General features: G+C 42.4%; 1 protein-coding gene across 6 annotated transcripts in view; it reads left to right on the top strand.

The window, feature by feature from the left end:
• Positions 1 to 21,070, top strand: part of CALN1 (calneuron 1) — a 537,511-nt gene that overhangs the window by 278,306 nt on the left and 238,135 nt on the right. For all 6 annotated transcript variants that reach the window (XM_011366969.1, XM_011366968.1, XM_011366970.1 and 3 more), the window contains one exon: positions 12,975 to 13,118. In XM_011366969.1, the coding sequence (XP_011365271.1) occupies positions 12,975 to 13,118 (144 nt within the window). The remainder of the gene's footprint in view (positions 1 to 12,974; positions 13,119 to 21,070) is intronic.

Here is a 21,070-nt window from a genome sequence, read left to right as displayed (position 1 = left end):
TTTTATTTCTGATGTATCAATCTGCCTTCAATTCTTTAGAAAGAACTCTTCTTTTGTTGTTTAATTATTACTGTTTTAATTCCTTCTACTTTTTAATTTCTCAAAAGTAGATTTGAGCGTATGGTGTGATGTACAGTTGTAATTTAATATTTCCCAAAGTCTCAACTGATTATTTTAGCCCCATTATTTAGTAATCCTTCTTTTCTCCATGGGTCGAAATGTGGCTTTTATCACACACTGTTCACTTCCATGATCTGCAAATTCACATGAACATGTGTGGCCCCTTGGATTCCTCCTCAACTCCCACCCAGGTTGCCTTCTCTTTAGAAGAAATCTGAAATGGTTTGTGTTGTGTGCATGTGTGTGTGTATGTGTGTGGTGTGTGTGTGTGTGCACGTGCATGAATGTGTGTACTTGTGACACGTGATTAAGTTTCTGGGTAGACTTCCTAAAATAACTTCCCCCCTTTTCTGAGCTGCCCTTTTAATATTGGAGGGTTGGGGTGGGATCAGGAGGTGCTTCAGCTGATTTTGGTTTTATTTCTTAAGCTGAAGAAAGTGTGAGACTTTGAAAATAGTCTTTTCAAAGGTGCAGACTTATTTTGATAGAGAACAAGCATGCTAAAACAAAATTAAAGACTTGGTGATTTTAAGCAAATAAATCGATAATGGGATATTTATGCAGCCTGTAGTGGAGAACAATTTATTTCATGTCCAGGCTTTTTATCAATTATCAGGTAGCAAAATGGAGTAGGAAGTAATGTGGCAGGGAGCAGATGGGAGGACTATGCAGGAATTTGGTAAGCTAAAGGAGGAGTCACCCTGCAGGCTCCCCCTTAGTGGCTGTGAGTCAGTCCAAACCAGTGCCTTTTCCTTTGCACACTTTACCAGGGGGACTGGGGCTTACAGTATTTTAAATGTGACCTGGCTGGTTTTCTATACTCAGCAACTCCAGCAGTGATTCTATTTGCAAGGCCATTAGAAATAAGATTTGGGCCATATTTATGTGTGCCCTTGCATATGAGAAAAAGAAGGACGGGTTTGATAAGAGTTACAATTGAGGAATTACACAACAGATGGAAAATTCTTTTCTGGGTTAGAGCCAATTCCTTCAACTCCCACCATTTGTCATTTTGCCCTGAGTCTCAGTGCCATGAATTATTTGGAGGATGACTTTATGAGAATTTTTTTCACAGGCTGAACTCCCCAAGCAAAGTTTTCTGTTTGCCACAGGCAGCTAGAAGGCTTTTGGACCCTGCATTAGGCACCAGAGCTGCCTTGGTCTAAGGTGCTACAAAATGGATGAATTAGGAGTACAGAAGTTAAGCTAAACATGTGTGACCACCACTGTCTTCTTGTTCCATTGGGGTCAGTCTGTAAAACTGGTAAAAACTTGTGGCCGGTGGAATCTGCCTGTTCTGCCCCACCCCCACCTCCCTGATCTGTGGCTGAGGTTATTACAGATGCGGCAGAGGGTAGGGACAGACAGTGGCTTTGGGCTGGAGGTGTAGCTGGGAGGTTTTAGACCTGCAAATACTAAATCTCTCACTCAGCAAGTGTTATGTCTTAAGACAGGAAGGCCTGTGGGGTTTACAAAAACAAGAGCCCTTCTCTATCCTTCTAGAATGTACCATCCTTCTGGGACTCAAGAAAGTTGTTAAGTAGATGGAGGTATGGAGGCGGGTAGCGTGTGCTGCTCTAATGGCAGTGCCTGAGAGCTAGTTGCTCAGTGCAGAGGTAGGAAACAAGATGGTCTCACTAGAGGAGGAGTGATAGAGAAAGGCATTGATTCAGGAAGACAGACAGATGCCTGGGGTATCCTAGGACAAACTCTGGAGGCTGCTGGGGAGAGTCCAAAGTGGCAACCAGAAAGGGAGAAGGGTGTGTACCGAAAAGTAACAATGCGCTAGAGGGTGCTCTGGCGAAGCCAAGACATGGCCAAGGTTGGGCTTCTCAAAGTGTGGGTTCTGTACCTTTGTGTGTAGTAAGATGATTTAGCTTAGTGCAGTGTGCATAAAAAAAAAAATAAAGAGGAAAAGAAAGATTAAATACCATAGTGTGTCACATATGGAAAGGGTGTACACTGTTTCAGGAAGTGTGTGTCTGAAGAGGTAAAGTATGACGTTTAGGAGTGTAGACTCTGGGGCTGGAAGGTCTAGGTTCAAATCACTACCTTGACACTTAAAACCACATGGCCTTGGGTGAGGGTAATGACAGAACCTACCTCGTGGGTCGTTGTAAGGAGTAGATGAACACAAAGAATGCTTAGAGCAGTGCCTGGTATGCAGTAAGCACACAATAGATGCTAGCTATTACACAGTAATTGGAAGCAGAAGAAATTGCTGGTATTGATAATTTTTTTCAACCTATACAAAAGCAATTTTATATGGTTCAACCTAATATGCACCCTCCGATGTGTACGATAACTACATTATGCATCTGTCATGATGTGTAATGCATTTCTCACTGTGGACTGGAATAAAAAGGCTGTGTGCTATTCTTGTTTTCCCTGGTAAGGGAATGGATATGAGGCATCGATTTTATGACCAAGTGTGATACATCCACAGGGCTTTTGCTCTGCAGGGGCCCATGATGAGCTCTTTTGCTGTCTCTGGCTGGCCTTCTTCTACATGTCATTTAAGGCTAGGCTGGGTGCTGGGATTCCTGGAGGTCTCCCTTCCTTAGTGGAGGGTCACACAGGAAAGCCCGAGTCTGTTTCATTGGTGACCCCGGGCCTTCTTTCTGGCTCTTCTTGAGTCCTGTGAGCTGGGCTACACTGAGTCTTCTCCCTGAGCATGGACTGATAGGATCAAAATAAAGCCATATTGCCTTCAAAAATAATTTTTTCCTCATTAAAAAACAAAAACAAAAAGAGCCACTCATGTTTTCTTGGATTTAGTTATTCGCCTTCTGTTATAAAGTTCTTTTCTGTTTCAAACCTAGAAGAATTTCAAGAGGTCAGGGAAAAACAGTTTCTAGAATAATACTCTTCCAGGGCCGGAGAGAGAATCTGAGTTCTTGCCACCAAGCTGCCCCTCATAGTCCCTTCCCACTGTGGGTGGCTATTGTACCTTGATCTCCTGGGACCTGGCTCCCACTTCTTAGAATGGTGCCTGACACACAATAGGTGCCTAAGAAATATTTGTTAGGTCGAGTTCAATTAAATAATCCAAAGAAGAACTTAGCTTCTTGAGAGGATTCCTGAGACCCCAGGGAAGGGGCGGGGGTGTGAGCCAGGCCTGAGAGGCCCCCTCCCTCCCTCCATTTAGTATGCTTTTGGTTTATTTCCGGAACTTGGATCTTGTTCCTCTGGGCTAAATTCACAAAATGGTTTTGTTTTCTCAGATGTTGATTATTCTGACTTCAGCTTAGGAACAGTGTGACTTAATGAAAAATTAATTGTATTGATTATTACCATGTTGTTTACAGATAAATTCCACTCAATTTGCTGCTTGCAGATGCATCCAATATTGTCTTCTGTGCCAAATGATATGACGCCTATTTTCTGCCTTGGGCTATGTGCCTTGTTTTCCCTGAGAAGGTGCTTATTGCCATTTGAGAAATAGCTTTTTTTGTGGAGAAATGCCAGGTGTATCTGCATGTTGCTGACCAGTCTACTATACCCTGGGGAGATGGTCCATCTTCTCTTAGAGAAACTATCCAGAGTCCTGCCTTGGAAGCAGTTCCAGCCTATTGTCAGGAGAGTGGGTCTCTCTCCACTCTCTCCTCCTTCTCCCATGTCAGGGGAGCCCCTTTTCCCTCCCCAAGCATCAGCTCCATCTCAGCCATGTGTGGGCATTTCCTGGGTACCCCCTTCTGGCCAGGCCCCGTGCTGAATGTGAATCCATTCTGGGTCCTGTGATTACCCTGAAGGTCTTTTTCAGGCATCATCTGAATTGTCTACCTTTCCTCAAAGCCTCTCTTTGTAATTATTTGGCCTTTGAACTTCAAGAACTAAAGCCTAAGTGATAGCTGGTTGAAAGGCATATCTTATGGAGACTGGATGTCTGTGTAGAAAAAATGATGTGAAATGGAGAATGGTGATAATTGATAACTGCCTTTCTGGAGGGTGTGATGTTATGGTATAATAGGAAAAATATATCGATCTTCTTCCCTGGTTCTTGGCATAGAACTCCTAAAATTCTTGGAACCTCTAGAGTAATGCTTGCCTTTGTATGCTAATGAGAAGACTGGTAACTGGGGTTCCTAGATGACTTCAGGATGTGGGCTGGTTGTCAGGAAGACCAAGGAATGATTAGAGGCTTGGAGCTTTTAGGCCCATCCCCCAACCTCCAGGGGCTGGAGATTTAGTAGCAGTCACCAAAGGCTAATGATTTAACCAGTCATGCTTAAGTAATGGAACCTGCATAAAAACCCTAAGTGACAGGGTTTGGAGAGCTTCTAGGTTGGTGAACGCATCGAGGTGCTGGGAGGGTGGTGTGCCCAGAAAGGGTATGGAAGCTCCACACCCCGCCCCCATACCTAGCTGTATACATTTTTTTTTTTCCATTTGGGTGTTCCCTTACAATAAACTGGTAAATATACGTAAAGAGCTTTCCTGAATTCTGTGAGCTGTTGTAGCAATTTATCACATCTGAGGAGGAGTTGTGGGAAACCCTGACTTTATAGCCAGTTGGTCAGAAGTACAGGTGGCTTAGACCTGTGATTGGCATCTGAAGGGAAAACAGTTTTATAGGACTTAACACTTAGGATCTGCCCTAACTCTGAGTAGTTAGTTTCAGAACTAGATTAAATCACTGAACATTTAATTGGTATCCAGAGAGTTGGAAAATTAATTGGTGTGGGAAAAAATTTACACATTAGATGTCAGAAGTATTTAGAGTAGAAAAGGATCGTAGAAGGCAACTTAGTAATATGTATTAATGCCTTAAAAATGTTACTGCCCTTTGACTTAGTAGTTCATTCCTAGGATATCATCTTAAAGAAATGATGATCAAAATAAAATAAAATTTATGTAGAAAGGTTCCCATTATAGCATTATTTAAATTTGGAAAAGGTCTTAATGTCCCATACTGGGAGTTTACTGAAATCAGTTTGGCTATAGCCATGCTATGGAACATTATGTAGCCCTCTAGTAAACAATATGAAAGATTAAAAAGTAGTGTGTTAAATGAAAAGAAAATTATATAAAGCTATAAAAAGTGCATGACTCCAATTTAATTAAGAATATTTGTATGTAAAAATGTTTGCAATAAAATGCCCTAATATGTTAACTGATTATTGCTGACCTGTGAAGTATACATTTTTTTCTTTATATATTTTGGGGGCATTTTTCAGAAGCATAAATTAAGTAAAACCTGAAAAAATGTAATATTCCTGTGCAAGTCAGGCTATGGTCTTTTGAGGGTGCTGTCCTCAACCCAGAGGTCAGGTCCAGAACCCAAGACAAAGAGAACTGCCCCTTGCTAGATGCCCTCCTTCTCTTTGTTCACTATCACCATGACTTTTTGTATAGAGACCCTCCAGCCATTCTCACTCTCAAACATATTCCAACCTAATTTAATGGTTTTTCTTTCAGTTCTGCCAGGAGCATGCAGTTCATCACAGGGTTCTCCTGGCCTGTTCTTTTACTGTTCGGGAATTTTTCCATTAGCTTTAACTGACCTGGCATGCTAAAATCAATTCCCTTTAATCTGTTGAGTTATAAAATTTGGAGACAGATAGACTCTCTTCTAGCTCCTAAACCCTTAGAAATGCCCCTAGCTTTCTGACTGCCTCATGCTACCCTATTTTAGGGAAGAAATTATTTTTCATGACTTAGGATACTTAATTTTTATCTGTATAATTTTATTACCTAATAAGTTCCTGCTTTTCTTTATGAATGTTAGCTAGGGGTGGAATTGGCTTTACTTTTTAATTTGGCATTTAGGCCATGAGGTAATGAAAAGTCAGGAGCCTGGGGACACCTAAGATACACAGTATGAGCATTGCATCACTGACCCACCAGCCTTAATCACTGGGCCTTTGAAACGTTTTCCAACGTTGCCTCTTGCTTGCTCCCAGGTTAAGTGACTCATGGTAAGTCTGGAGCTGGGAGCTTACAGGAGCCGTGCTCAAGCCTGGATTCAAACCTTAGTCACAGATGCAGTTATGCTTTCAGGGAGGGATGGTCATTATTGCTAGCCTTGTCCTCTGCAGGCACCTTCCAACTGGGCTCTCCATTCCATCCAAGGGACCGGAGATCCTGAATGCAGCCCCTTCCTTCCCTCATCCATGACATGCTTCTGCTGGAAGCCCTGTCTGTTGTATTGATTCTAATTTTTAGCCTCCTTCTAGGTTCTCTTTTCTCACCTCCTCCCTGTATATTTCCCAGTGTTTTTTATTTCACCTTCTCTAACTCCTGTGCATTTGCCTTTTTTTCTGAGGTAAATTTTAATTTCTCTAAGTCTCCTAAAATTTTTCATGAAATGAAAGTCAATTTAAACAAACAAACAAACAAATATATATATATACAGGAAGTGCCCCCAGTGTTAGGCCCCATCTGATGTGGCTCTTCTGTGTCCTGCTCTAGCATTCATTACAATCTGAGCCTGGAAGAAGTCCAATAAATGTGTTGAAATAGATGCAGTCACACCTCAAACAGCAAATAACTTAAGAGTGAGGATTCTTTAACCCTTTAAAAGTATACTAAAAAAAAAAAAAATAGTCAGCACCTCATCCATGTGACCTGTCCCCAGTCAGCATTATTAAATGTGGGAACACTTCTGAGTTCCTGTTGTGTATTACTCCTCCAAGCTCATCTCTGTCCGCCTTGTTATCTGAGCTCTAACCTCTGTGTTTCATAATTACTGGAACCAATTACTTGTTTTTGTGGACTGATTAATGATAATTAAATTGGAACTAATTCATACTAAAACCCACTGAGACTGAACCAGTGTTTCATATGCAATTATGGTCACTCTATTCCCATTTTCTCCAAATGCTAGCTGCATATTTCCAAATGCTCACCAGACCGCTGAACTCTATGTGGCCAAAAGACTACTTCCCATCCCTCCCTGAAAACTTGAGCTTCCTCCTGAATTCTCTCTCAGTTAATGTCCTTGCTACTCACCTCATCAGGCAAACTAGAAACCCCAGCATCATTTCAGATCCTTCTTCCCCCAAACACTGCACACCTGCACCCTCCCTGAGCATTGACTGCTTCTCATAAAAGTCTCCTGGACCTTCCTTCAAACTCCAGCCTTTTGACTCTGATCAGCCATCAGGTGACAACCCTGCTTCTCATCTCTTGTCGTTCTTGTCTTAGCTACCCTGATGCCAGAGCTCGCAGTTTAAAAGTTAATCTGATTTTTTCTTTTCTTTCTTTTCATTTAAAACTAGTATGGGCTCCCTGTGGCCTACAGCATGGTTCATAAACTTTAACTTTAAAGGCCAGAGTATAAATACTCTAGGCTTGTGGACCAAACCATCTCTGCCATAATTTCACAATTTTATTTGCATAGTACAAAAGCAGTAGGAAATGGATAATAGACAGACAGACAATATGTAAACAAACGTGGTTGTATTCCAATAAAACTTTATTTACAAACAAAGATGGTAGACCAGATTTGGCCACAGCCATCATTTGCCAACACCTGGCCTGTAGGGTAAAGTTCAGATGGCTACTAAGGCCCTTTGCAATCTTGCTCTAGTATAATCTTGCCCTCATCTCTTGAGGTTTTTACACTCACTGTGCAGGCAGTGTGTTAGTCATGCCTATCTTGGCACATTCTCTCAACTCTGCCTCCTTTCCCATCTCTTCATGGCCTTAAGAGTCAAAAGATGCAAGGGTGGCCTTTCACAGAGTTGTCTCGCTGTCATGTCATTCGTCCCCTAGAGGGGCTGCCAAGGGATTTTGTGCAGACTTGATTATTGTGCTCGTAATTCTGTTATGGATATCTAGTTACCTCTGTCTTTCCAACTAGAATATGAGCTTCTCACAGTGTAGAAAGTTTATTTTGCCACCTATCTATTCTGGCACAGCATAATAATAAGTAACAGCAACTCTTCATTGAATGAGGGCTAGATTGATCATCTCTAAATATTCATTTGTTGTCTTTCATAGAAAAGGTTGAAACCCTTCTAAAACTCTTTTGTCATTGGCTCAGTCCCTGTCCTATTATTTCTTCTGAAAAATGATCTCCAAATTTGTATCTTATATTTCCTGATGCATTTGTGTTGATATTAAGTATTTAACACCCACCTTACCTAGCCTTGCTGAGATGCATCTATGTTCAGTTTAGCAATTTTTCAATGAATTCATCTTGTTCATTAATGGAGCCATCACTTTTTGTGGTTAAAGCCCACAGTCTTCCTAAAGATTCATTTCTGTGAAGAATAAACAGATTTCACATGTAATGGGAATTGACATGAGAAAAATTATTGTTCTTCATTACCAATCTGAGTTTGCAAATTAGCATTATGAATTTCAGCTAAGTCTTCAAAGCTAGAACATTAGCTTTGGCTGGGGTCTGGATTTCACCTGGTGCACCTCTGTTGATTGGTGAGTTTGTTTTGTATGGTTAGTATGCCTTTACTGTTGTTATTGTCCAAATTGGCTGTGTCCCTAGCAGGCATTATGGAACCAAGTCTTGGCTCTCAGAGGGCGCTGGGTCAGGCTATAGGTGGTACCAGTAGTGGCTATGGATATCTTCATGAAAATAGACTTGCTGACATAATGAGAAGTAAATCTCTTGGGCTCTAGAGCAGGACTATGTCTAGCCTAGGCCTTACTTGTCTCCAGAGCATCAGAGTCACTCAGGGAGGAGAAGCATAGATCCCTGTGGAAATGCAGACTTTGGTTCTAGGAGAGTCCATGTGTGAAGAGTAGATTTCTTTTTTTCGAAAGACGTGCCTTATCATGTTTCCTTTCGTACTCTGTACAGTGATTACTGGACAGGCTCTGATCACTGTCACAGATGCCTCTTCTGGGACCACAATGGCATCTTTGGTAGAATTGCCATGCTGATGCCTAATTTGCCTGTACTGTGTGAGACAGAATCGAATTAAATACTAAAAGCACAGCACGCTTACGTAACTCTGAAGCAAAAGGGACGTTAGCCCAGAGAGAAGATGAATACCAGTGAAAAGCACATCACATTACTGGGTTGTTCCTGAAAACTTGATCTGTGGTTCCCACTTCCCAAGGATATGGAAAATCGCCAGAGCCCCTTCGTGCTGCGAGGAGGCTGCCTGCAGCTGGAGGCAGAGGGATCTGGCCTGCTTTCATGTCTCTGCTGGTTTTATGGGCATATTTCTCACACCCTGTTCTGCTATTAAAAATAAAATGAGGCGCACATCACATGTCTCGGACTGCAAGACCCAATTCCTTCTAATAAGCTTCTCATTTGCCTGGGCTTTCCCTACCCTAACTCTCCAGAGGCTCCCATTATGGATTTCTAGTTTTGTGAGGGTTTTTTTTGACTTCATTTTGAAAGAAAATGAAGTTAGTGAGCTTTATCCTGGGAGCCAGGAACAAATATTCTATGCAAACAGAGAAGGATGGCTTTGTACCCCTTACATGGGGGCCACAGAAAACAGAACCCAGAGCTGATATGTGCCTGCCTGTCCTGTCCTGGGACAGCGTCGGCCTGGTTACATACTGCATATGAGGCAAACTGTGAGGGTTCGAGACCTTGAAGGAGCATGTCCCATCACTGCAGGGCAATGCTGGGATAATCCCTATCTGCAGTCTGCCTTACCAAATCTAGCAGTCCCAGGGTGAGGCAACTCTTGGAGTAGCCCAAGCAACTGGGAGGGGTTCAGCAGGCACACATGCAAAGGCCTTCATTTCCAGGCCAAGTTCTCAAACAACCCCAACCAGGCCCCTCTGGGAAGTCCAGTGTAAGGATACAGGCTCATTTGTCAGTAAAATCTAGGGCATGTGGTGGGGACCACAGGAATGAGGCGGGGTCCTGTCAACTGAAGGGGGTAACCCTGTCAGAGTGATAGCAAAAGCCCAGAGAGTGTACACCTGAGTCAGAAGGATGGGAAGTGGAGATGGTGCCTTGGGAAAAGAGTGGTCCAGAGAGTACGTGGCAGGGCTCAGCCTGTAGCTGGCCCTCCAGCTGGCCTACCTGGCATCTGGGCCTCTTCTCTGACCCCAGGTGGGGCCTCTGCCATCATCTAACATTTTCTACTATTGCACAGTATGTGCTAGCCTCACGTAAAACCCTGATATAGAGGAGATCCGACCCAACCTATTCTTCAGATGGGGAAATTGAGGCTGGGGGAGAAGCCTGGCCTGGGTCGAAGGGCAGAGTAGGACTGGCTTCCTTGTGGGCTGACTCACACCTCAGGAGACTTGGTCTCTATTTCTTCCTGCCCTTGGTGCCTGTAGGTCTGGTCTCAGGTGATGCCATGGTCTTTGTTCCTGTATCCTTGAACACTTTGTGCCATGCCTTCAAGTTGAGTATCAGTTCTAAGCTCTTTTCAGGGTACTTGGGACCTGGTAGGAAAACATATGGCTGCTTTAGGTGATCTTGGGCATTTTTTGTTGATGAGAAAACCTAAAAATGCAGACAAACCCCTTGATTCAAAATTTATATTGGACTACAATTTTTTTTCTATATCATCAATGGGAAAAAGAGGGGTATTTGAACAGCAGATTACTAGGGTATGAAAGAGAACACAGGCTTCCTGTTCTCTTAAACACTTTAACAATGTCCACAGATCCACAGAAAGGAGGGCTGGGAGGACCTTAGGGATCCTCACAGCTAAACAGCTCATTTTACACGTGAACAAACTGAGGCCTCAGGGTTTGGCTGTAGACTTAATTAGCTAATACACCTGGCTAGGAGCCTGGGGTCCTGGCTCACAGGCTTGTCTTCTCTCTGTTGGAGCCTACATTTATTCACAGAAAGCATTTAGTGTGCTGAATTAGTATCGATAATGAAATTGCTACCAATATATGATCTTTATTATTTATTCAGACTCACCATCCATTGAACAGCTGTCAGTCTAGCTCCTACTTCTGAATGTGGGTGGGAACATACAAAGAATAATAAAGTATAAGAAGAGCTTACAGCTCAGAAGAGAAGCCATGGTTTCTTCACCAGTCATTTTATTTCTAGATGGGTCATGTTAGATGTCATGTGAAAGGAATGAATGACTGTCAGCAGAAAAGGAGATAACTTTGGCTATTGTGAGCAAAGATGTTTTTGTGAGGCCCACAGTCAATTAGTTCACCTTGAAGGACTGATTTGATTTGGGCAGGCAAAGAGAAAGGAAGGGTGTTTCAGGTGAAAGAATTGGATGGAATAGCACAATTGTCTGAAAAACAGCCCCCAAAACTATCAGGTCCTCATCTCTGGAACCTATGAATGTTAATGATGGAAAAAGGGTTTTTGCAGATGTAATTAAGTTAAGGATCTTGAGATGGGGGGATTATCTTGGATTGTCTGGATCCTTAAATGCAAACACAAGTGTCCTTATAAGAAGGAGGCAGAGGGAGATCACAGACAGAAGAGAATGCATATGACCACAGAGGCAAAGAATGGAGTGATGAGGCCACAAGCCAAGGAGTGTTGGCAGCCACCAGAAAGCTGGAAGACACAAGAACAAATTCTCCTCTAGAGCCTCCAATGTCCCTGTCCACACTTTGACTTTGGTCCAGTGACACTGAGTTCAGACTTCTGGACTCCAGACTGTAAGAGAATACATTTCTGTTGTTATAATCCACAGGTGGGTGGTAGTTTGTTACAGCAGCCATAGGACATAGGAAATAAATACAAATAGAAAAGGGATAAGCCTGTTTGGGAAAGCGGGTGATTCAAAGTATTTGATGGGGGACATAGTCAGATATTTAGAGAAGTAGTAAGTAAATGGAATAGGGCCAAGTGTCTTGTATTACTTTGAAGAATTTCTGCAAGTTTCTATGTGGATCTTACCTTCCTGACTGGAGTATAGGCCTCTGGAGAAGAACCACCATGCCCAGTGGATGATGATTTCTCTGCAGTGCTGACTGTGCCCCTCAGGTACTGATAGCCAATACTCGTTGAATGGCTTGATGAATGTTGGCAGCTGCCATACCTGGGCTTGCACCAGGTTTATTGATGAAAAATTAAAGCTGGCGAAGTCTGGTGCTCAGATATAATTGAGGAACCTTTCATATTTAGACTGTGACCTTAAATTCACTATGTCATGCCTTGAAGGGGTGTGATGTGTTAGGAAATGCTCAACCAACCCAGAACTGACAGATGCCAGGGCTCTGGGGGAGGGATTCTGGGTGGAATGCAGAGCAAATCTGGCTGGGATAAGAGACTGGGAAATCGCCTGCTGAAATGGCCTTATTGATAGCAGAGTCAAATTCTCTGCCAGCCCCAGAGAATGTGATTTAAGATGCCTTTTGGGCATTTATGACACTCTTATCGACCTGAGGTTGTTTATAGTCATAAAACAACTGTAAATTAGAGGAATGAAATAAAAACAGCAGGATACTTAACTCTTATCTTGCTATGAGATTGAAAAAGCTTTCTGCAGCAGCAGGGAGCTGAAATGTCAGTCGGTACAAGAATCTCATTCTCCTTTCCTCCTAAAGGCCATAGTTCAGAGATAGCTTTCTTCTTACATGTGAAACCCGGTACTCATCCTTGATTAGGAAGTATCCTTGCTTAACGTGATTCTCTGCCAGGACCACTGTCTAACTGTGTGCGTACTACAGTGTTTTAGGGTGCTCAGGGCCATTTACCTCCTCCTTCCAAAGCTCTTTTTCTTTCTTTCCCCCTCCTCATCACCCCTTTTCTCTTCTGCTTTCTTTTCTCTCATTTCTTTTTTCTTTTCTTCTTTTCTTTTGTTCCTCTTTTTTGGCTACTCTTTTATTGAATTAAATAAAAGGTTTCGACATATCACTGTTTGTAAAGCAGTTAGGAGTTTTCAGTAGACAATCACCATTGACTTCAATGCAATAGACCAAGCCATGTGACCATTGGATTTTTTTTTTTTTTTTTTTTTTTTTTTTTTGCTTTATTTTTGTAGAAATCCGAGAGGCCTTTCGGGTTCTGGACCGAGACGGGAATGGCTTCATCTCTAAGCAGGAGCTGGGAATGGCTATGCGCTCTTTGGGGTACATGCCGAGTGAGGTGGAGTTGGCCATCATCATGCAGCGCCTGGACATGGACGGTGAGACCCAGGCCAACAGCATCTCCCCTGAGATGAGCCCCAACTCATCAGTGAGACTTTCAGTTTAAAGACCTTTGGAGTCCAAAGACTTGAGTTCATGTCTTGGTTAACATTTGAGGAGTAGAAACTTGGACTAGATCAGAGTTTTTCAAACAACATTCCATATTGCTCTAGGGGTCTGCAGAGGTGGTTCTGGGGCCACTAGAGTGAGGGAAGCCTGGCTGGCAGAGCAGTGAAAGCAGTTTTTGTTGTTGTGTGCGTATTTTTAAAAACAGCTTTATTGAGATAGAATTCACACTCAATAAAATTCACCCATTTAACCTATACAATTTGATGGCTTTTAGTGCATCACAGATCTGTGCAACCAATGTCATAATCAATTTTATAACATTTTCACCACTCCAAAAAGAAACCCTGTACCTCTTAGCCATCACCTCCCAACCCCTCGATCACACCCTGCCTAACTCAGCCCTAGGCAACCACTCATCTACTTTCTATCTTTATGGATTTGTCTCTTCTGGACATTTCATACAAATAGAATCATGCAATATGTGGCCCTTTGTGACATGCTTCTTTCACCCAGCATAACGTTTGCAAGGTTCATATACATTGTAGCATATGTCAATACCTCACCTCTTTTAAGGCCAAATCATATTCTATTATATGGCTATAATAGCTTCTTTTCTCTCTGTTTTACATACTGGGTTTCTACATACAACCTCATTGGAAAAGAGTTTTGCTGTGTTTAAAAAACGTCTGAAAAATGACTGCATTGGATAATCTTTAAGGTTCTTTCCCACCCTAAAATCTTGAGTCTACCCCAAACTGGCTGTGACTCTCTTGACATTTAGATCCTGCTTTGGCTGAAGGACCTGGAAATAGCCTTCTTATTTAGATTTTTTAACACCCGCTCTGAAAAGCAGCTTGATTCCAGTCATGAGGGGTAGAGAGGTGGACTTTTGAGACTCTTGGTAGAACATGAAGTATAGACCAAGTGAAAAGAAGCAAAGGAGGAGGGACAGAAAGTCATTTTGGACCAAGGCTATTGTTGGGAGATGTTTGCTTGGCCTGCTAGAAGAACAGGGCTCTCTCCTATTACCTTGTAGAACTTGTTGGAAGATTGACAATAAAAGTGACTAAATGGTGAATGAACCCCAGCATCGATCGTCAAGTGCAGCTGTAGGCATTTCCTTTCTGGTTCAGGATAGAGATGTTGTATCAGGAAAGTTCAGTTGTGTGAGCAGTCCCAGACTTGTCTTTACAGATTTATTTGATTGTGAATCATCCTGTCTTTGCAGGCTTGATTTGACCTTGGTTTGTATTTTAGAAGTATTTCTGAAAAGCCGGAGCAAAGTACACGTTGTATAGCAAAATCTCTTTCCCATTTACTCCCATCTTCATTTTAGAGATACACTTCCTGGAAAGATAAGTTTTCTCTTTAAAGTAATAAAAATCTTAATCTATACCTCTGTTTATAGAACCAAAAGTTTTGTGCTTTGATTCTCCTCGCACAACTCCTATACTAAAACCTAGTCAAATGGACTAAAAGCAAGTGGAATTAGAAACACTTAATAAAAAATTAGCTGGGGCTATTATGGGAGAGTTACTCCTAGGAGATTGAAGAGTCTTTATCAAAGTCCATCCTTTGTCTTTGTATATTTGCTCATTGGACTCCAGCTCATGGGGAATTTCCCCATTATTGAAAATCCTCTCTGATGCAATGAAGCCCTGGAGTCCCAAAAGATCTCGTGTGATTGTCTCATGTGATTCAAGGAGCTCATTAGGACTCAGGCAAACTCTTCATATGGGATGAAGTTTAGGAGACTTCAAATTTACCAGTTTATTTGCAACTTATCATACTCAGCTCTCAATGTTCGAAGGCAGACTTTACAAACGGATCTTGCAGAGAATTTTTATTAGTTCCTTTAACAAAAGCCCAAGTCATTGGCTATTTCACAGTGACCACTTCAGGTAAAAACATATTTATTTACTTTCGCAGTGCAGCTTCTTCGAAGTTTCATTGCCTACAAAAGATTTAATACAGACCATATGAAAACAGTGCAGCTGTGTTGGCAAAAGAAATTGTTTACGCCAGTGGTCTTCAATCCCCAGGCCATGGACCAGTACTGGCTTGTGGCCTGTTAGGAACCGTGCCGCATAGCAGGTGAGCGGCGGGCAAGTGAGTGAAGCCGCCCAGCACTAGCATTACCGCCTCAGCTCCACCTCAGATCATCAGGCATTAGATTCTCATAGGAGCACTGGTCCCTGGTGCCAAAAAGGTTGGGGACCACTGGCCTGCACAATGTGTACAATGCCTAAGTGTGCAAAGAACTAAGTGAAAAATGCTTAGTCTGAGGTTGAAATTTGCATCTAAGTGTTTTATAAATGATGCAGGTAAGTGAAATTTTTGGGTTGCTGGGTTCTGGATATGAACGGATTGACTGTTTTTCAGTGTCTTTCTTTTAATGGGGTCTTTTGAGCTGTTCTATTAAAACAAATAAGTTCTAATTATATCCTTCCCTCTAAGCTTCTGTAACGAGGAATTCTCCACAGAGATTTGGCCCTACCTAATTAAGCTTCTCTTTGGTGTAAAACTTGTGGAATGGCAGAGATTTTTATTGGGATAATGCCAAAAAAAAGGAGTGTTTGGGCTAAAACTTAGGATTCTTAGCTGTAAAATGGCTTTGCCTCCTTGCCCACAGACCCTGATCCCTAGTATCCAGGAGTGGCAGAAAAGGTGGTGCTACCTCCATCCATCCAAGCTGGCCATGATAGGAGCAGTCTGGCCCACACACCAAACTTCTTTTTCTGGGGTCCCTGGTGTGCCTGACAGTGAGGTCATACCTTCAACAGGAGGGCCAGCTAGAAATAGGCTGAGTGTGTCAGTTTTGTTCAGCCTAATTCAACACATGAGGCTTTTATTAGATTTTTCCTTGTGAGTGGGGTGCCTTGTTGGTTATGCATGTAACAGTAATCTCCTTGGATTAGGGAGCTGGGCAGGGTTTCCTGGACACAGAGCCTGCAAGAGCCAGACATTCTAGTCTGTGTGTGGAGCTTGTTTTCCAGAGGACAGAATGGAAGACAGACGGTAAGGTCTGGGATTGCTCTCTTGGCCCATGGCCAATTTGCCTTCAGTGCTGGGACCGATTCTGTGTGTGTGTGTGTGTGTGTGTGTGTGTGTGTTGCATGGGCTGAAGTGAAAACCAAAACTTTTGCCCAATGCCTAGGGCTTTATCTTTGGCCCATTATTGCAAAGATTCTTTCATGGAACTTTAACTCACTTCTATACTCCCTGGTGCTTACTGTCCCAACTTCTCTTTCATCTGCCTCTGCAACTAAAGTGACTTTTGCTCTAAAACCATTTCAGGACCAGGATTTACTCTCCTTGAATACATTTTGCCAGGATCTCTCCTTCAACTCAGGTTCTGGAAACCTGCAACCCTCTCAGTTAGACTCCTGGAGGCTTTTAAGCCCAGTGCCCCAAGACACTCCTTGCATATCAAGAATCAACTTCTCTCCAATCCATCACAATATTAGTTATGTACCATCCTTGGAAGGATTGATAAAATAGTCACCCAAGACATATCTCCAAAGCTTAAATCTTTTTTAGAAGTGCCACATTCCAGCTTCTCCCCTCAGCTTCCTTCATCATTCACTGGAGATACAAATTTGGTATCTTCAAGACCCAAGGGATATTTTTGACTGTTTTCTACAACCATTACACTGTATACCATCTGGAGTGAATTCAGCTACCTTTGCAAATATTTTCCTGAAACAATGAAACAGGAGATGTTTTCAGCAGGCCTTGGCTCTTCATCCCTTCACTCACATTTCCTAATGCAATCCTCTCCTCATCTCAGCCACCCTTAACTCTCCAGCACTTAAAGAACAAAAGTCCCCCTTTGAAACAAATTCAGACCTTGCCCTCTTTATCCTTAATTTTCTTTCTTCTCCTCAAAGATGCAAAACCTCATGAAATCCCAACAAATTTGGGGTTTTGAAATGAATTCTTATCTCTCAACAGGTTTGTAGGTTTTTTTTATTTTTATTTTTGAGATTCACTACTTCCTGGATAGTGGATTTGATTCAGTTTAGTTCAATTTAATAGAGATTTATTTTGTGTCAATTCTGTGTGAACTGGCTTATTTTTATGGTTGGCAAGATTCACTTCTGATTCATTTTGAGGCAAACCACTGAGCTGCAAAGAACAAAATGATAATCAGAGTCACGTGAAAAATTTAACAGGATTCCTGTTGCCTGTGTGTCTATACCTTCCCTCTCTCACTATCCATTCACTTCAAGTTTTAGTCCTTTGCTGATTAGTCATATGAGTATGAACTTTCTGTTTTCATTTGTGATCTCCTAGAAGACAGGAAAGTATATGCTTAATTCTAAGTAACGTGCAACTCTTCTTACCATTCAAACATGTCAGCATATTGATTTGTATGCTCTGGAGTTGGCATGGTTCTAGTTTGTGACCTAGACTGCACACTTCTTTCCTCATATGAGGGAAGAAACTTGTCTACAAACTGCATGACGTGGAACCACCTGGATCTCTCCTTTTTACCAAGAAGCAAGTGAGGTGAAAGTAATTGGGGCTTTTTAGCCCCAATTGGGTCCCAAACCCAAGTCCATGTCAAAAAACACCCAGAAAACGTGTTTTAAAAAACAGCATACCAATAGAATCAGAATCCCCAGGATGGGGCCCAGGAGCCTGCATCCTTTAATAAGCTTGTCAGGTTATAGACAGCAATGCGTGCATTGACATAACTAGGGCACCTTTGGTTAAAAAAAAAATCTAAAGCTAAAGATAAATCTTCAAGCCTATGAATATTTGTATGAGCTTGAAGGTCTGAATAGGTGATAAGTGCCTAGAAAGTGAACAAGGAGTTTCCCTTTGAGAATTTGATGGAGGAAGTGGACAGTTTGTGGTCAGTCAGCCCTGCCTGAAAACAGGTAGCTCCTGTACTCAAACATGTAGAGGCCTCAGTTTCTGCACTCCTCCAGTTGTGGTCTAGGGACCTGCCAAATTGGCATCACTGGGAGCTTGCTTAAAATGCTGAATTTTAGGCCCACGCCAGAGCTACTGATTCAGAGTGCATTTTAACAAGAGTCCCAGATGATTCGTAAACACATTAAAGTTTGACAGGTGGCACTCTAGGGCACATTTTTGAGAAACAGGAAGCAAACCCAATCATGTTTTCTCATTTGAGGACCTCTCTCGTAGAGTGCAGCTCCTCCCTAGTCTCCTGTCATTAACACAATGCCTGGGATTTGTAACTTTAAAAACTGGAAGTAATTCACAGAGCCAAAGTTCTGGTGAAGGTAAATTATAGGAAAATATCTCTCCAAATATTTGCATTTGTGAATAAGCATGATTAGCATCAAATCATGATGATTAAAAACATAATTCTGGAATTTCTGGTCAGGATGCAGGAATAGATGAATGCTGTGCTTGCCTCCTCTCACAGCCACATCAAAATTACAATGAAACTACAGAATAGCCATCATTGGGAGTCACCTGAAGTTTAGCTGAATAGAAGTCCTACCACTGGAGACACACAGAAGAGGCCACCTTGAGACTGATAGGAGGGGTGAAGACAGAGCGGGTTGGTCCTGCACCCGCATGTGGCAATGAGAATCGGGAAAAATTACACAGCTGCAGAGGTCTCTCAGAGGGGCAAAGGATTCTAGCCCCACATCAGGCTCCCCAGCCCAGGGTTCCAGTGATGGGAAGAGAGATCCCCATAGCTTCTGACTGTGAAAACCAGCAGAGATTATGGCTGAGTGAGACAGAGGGCTGAGGGAGTCACAGACTTTCCTCTTGAAGGACCTGTATGTGAACTTGCTCAGTGGTGGACACACTCTCTCTGAACTTTAGCTCTAGGGCAGCAACTCGAAAGGCACCAGGGACAAGTGGGGAGGGGGAGAGGAGAACTGAGTTGAATGGCTTTGGGGCAAGGGCTGGAGGGGCAGCTTTCTCCCAGAGTGAAGTGCTGGCATAATCCATTGTTCCTTTGTTGAGCCCTCCACTTCTTGGCTTGTGGACACAGGTAGATGCCATATCTGAGTCTCCATTTAGTTAACACTGGTCACCCACCCTGGCGATTCTCTGAGATCCCTCTCCTCCCAATGTGTGAGCCCACCTGAGCCATTTAGAGTGGACTTTCCATACAAACAGCCTGTATTGGCTCATGCTGCTGAATTTCCTAAAATCTCTCAAGGGTTCATAAAACCTAAATCAGCATCTGCCCTTGACATGCCCTGTACCTCTTGCCAAGCACCCACAAGCCTAGCCCTAGCAGAAGCTGGCCTCAGTTAGTGGCTTGGCCTCTCGAGGCACCTCCAAGTCTAAGCTGGTGACCATCTGCAGATTGCTTGGTGGCTTATGCCAGGTGGCACCAGGCAGGGCAGAGACTAGAGCTAAACTTAGCTGTCAGCAGGGACCCTCCTAGGAGACCCCAGCATGTTTACCTGGTGGCTGGCTTTGGTCTGAAACAGAGCATCACCTACAGTCACATATGGTGACAACACACCCAGGTGGCAAATGGGGCAGGCACCAGAGCTTTGCTGGAGCAAATCCTGCTCTGTAGGGTCAGCCCCTTCACAACATTTCCTGCACTGGTCTCAGCAAGTCTTCACAACCAATCAGCCTGAGGGTTAATCCCTTCCACTGAGGCGCAAAGAGCAACCAAGGGTCAAATACAATAGTGAGGCACACACAACCCATACAAGGGACACATCTGGAGCACCCAGCTCAGGTGGCCAGAGAAAACTGTGCCACTGGGACCCACAGCAAACGTACTCCTACTACATAAGACCATTCCTATAAGACTAGAAGACATAGCAGCCCTACCTAATCAATAGAAACAGACACAAGTAAGCAGCCAAAACAGGAAAAAAAAGAAATATATCTCACGTGAAAGAATAGAACAAAGCTCCAGAAAAATAAATAAACAAAAATAGAGACAAGCAATCTATCAGATACAGAGTTCAAAACACTTGTTAAAAGGATGCTCAATGAACTTAGGGGAAGAATAGATGAACTCAGTGAGGACTTTAACAATGAGATAGAAAAAAAAAAGTAGAGATAGAAAATATAAAGAGGAACCAGTCAGAAATGAAGAATACAATAACTGAGATGTAGAATACCTTAAGAGGAATTAACAGTAAATTAGATAAAGTGAAGGATTGAATCAGTGATTTAGAAGATGAGGTAGCAGAAAACAGAACAGCAAAAAGAAAAAAGAATCCAAAACAATGAAGATAGTTCAAGGGGCCTCTGGGACAACATCAAATGTACCAATATTTGCATTATAGGGGTACCAAAAGGGGAAGAGAAAGAGCAAGGAATTGAAAACCTATTTGAGGAAATAATAATTGAAATCTTTTCTAACCTGTTGAAGGAAATAGACATAGAACCCCAAGAAGCGCAGAGTTCCAAATGAGATGAACCCAAAGAGGACCATACCAAGACACATCATTATTAAAATGCCAAAGTTAAAGACAAGGAGGGAATCTTAAAAGCCACAAGAGAAAAAAAGTTAGTTACCTACAAGGGAGCACCCATAAGACTGTCAGCTGATGTCTCAAAAGAAATCTTGTAGGCCAGAAGGGATTGACATGAACTATTCAAAGTGATGAAAAGCAAGGACCTGCAACCAATATTACTTTACCCAGCAAAGCTATCATTCAGAATCTAAGGACAGATAAAAAGCTTCTCAGTCAAGAAAAAGCTAAAGGGGTTCATCAATACTAAGCTAGTATTACAGGAAATATTAGAGGAACTTCTTTAAAAAGAAGAAGAAAAAAGGAAAAAGAAAAAAATATGTATAATAACATGGCGATAACTATATATGGATTAAATGCTCCAATGAAAAAGATAGGGTGGCTGAATGGATAAGAAAATAAGACTCTTATATATGCTGCCTAAAAGAGACTCGCTTCAGATC

This window comes from Pteropus vampyrus, unplaced genomic scaffold, assembly GCF_000151845.1.
Source record: "Pteropus vampyrus isolate Shadow unplaced genomic scaffold, Pvam_2.0 Scaffold128, whole genome shotgun sequence".
NCBI lineage: Eukaryota > Metazoa > Chordata > Mammalia > Chiroptera > Pteropodidae > Pteropus > Pteropus vampyrus.
This window is presented reverse-complemented; position numbering and strand designations above follow the sequence as displayed.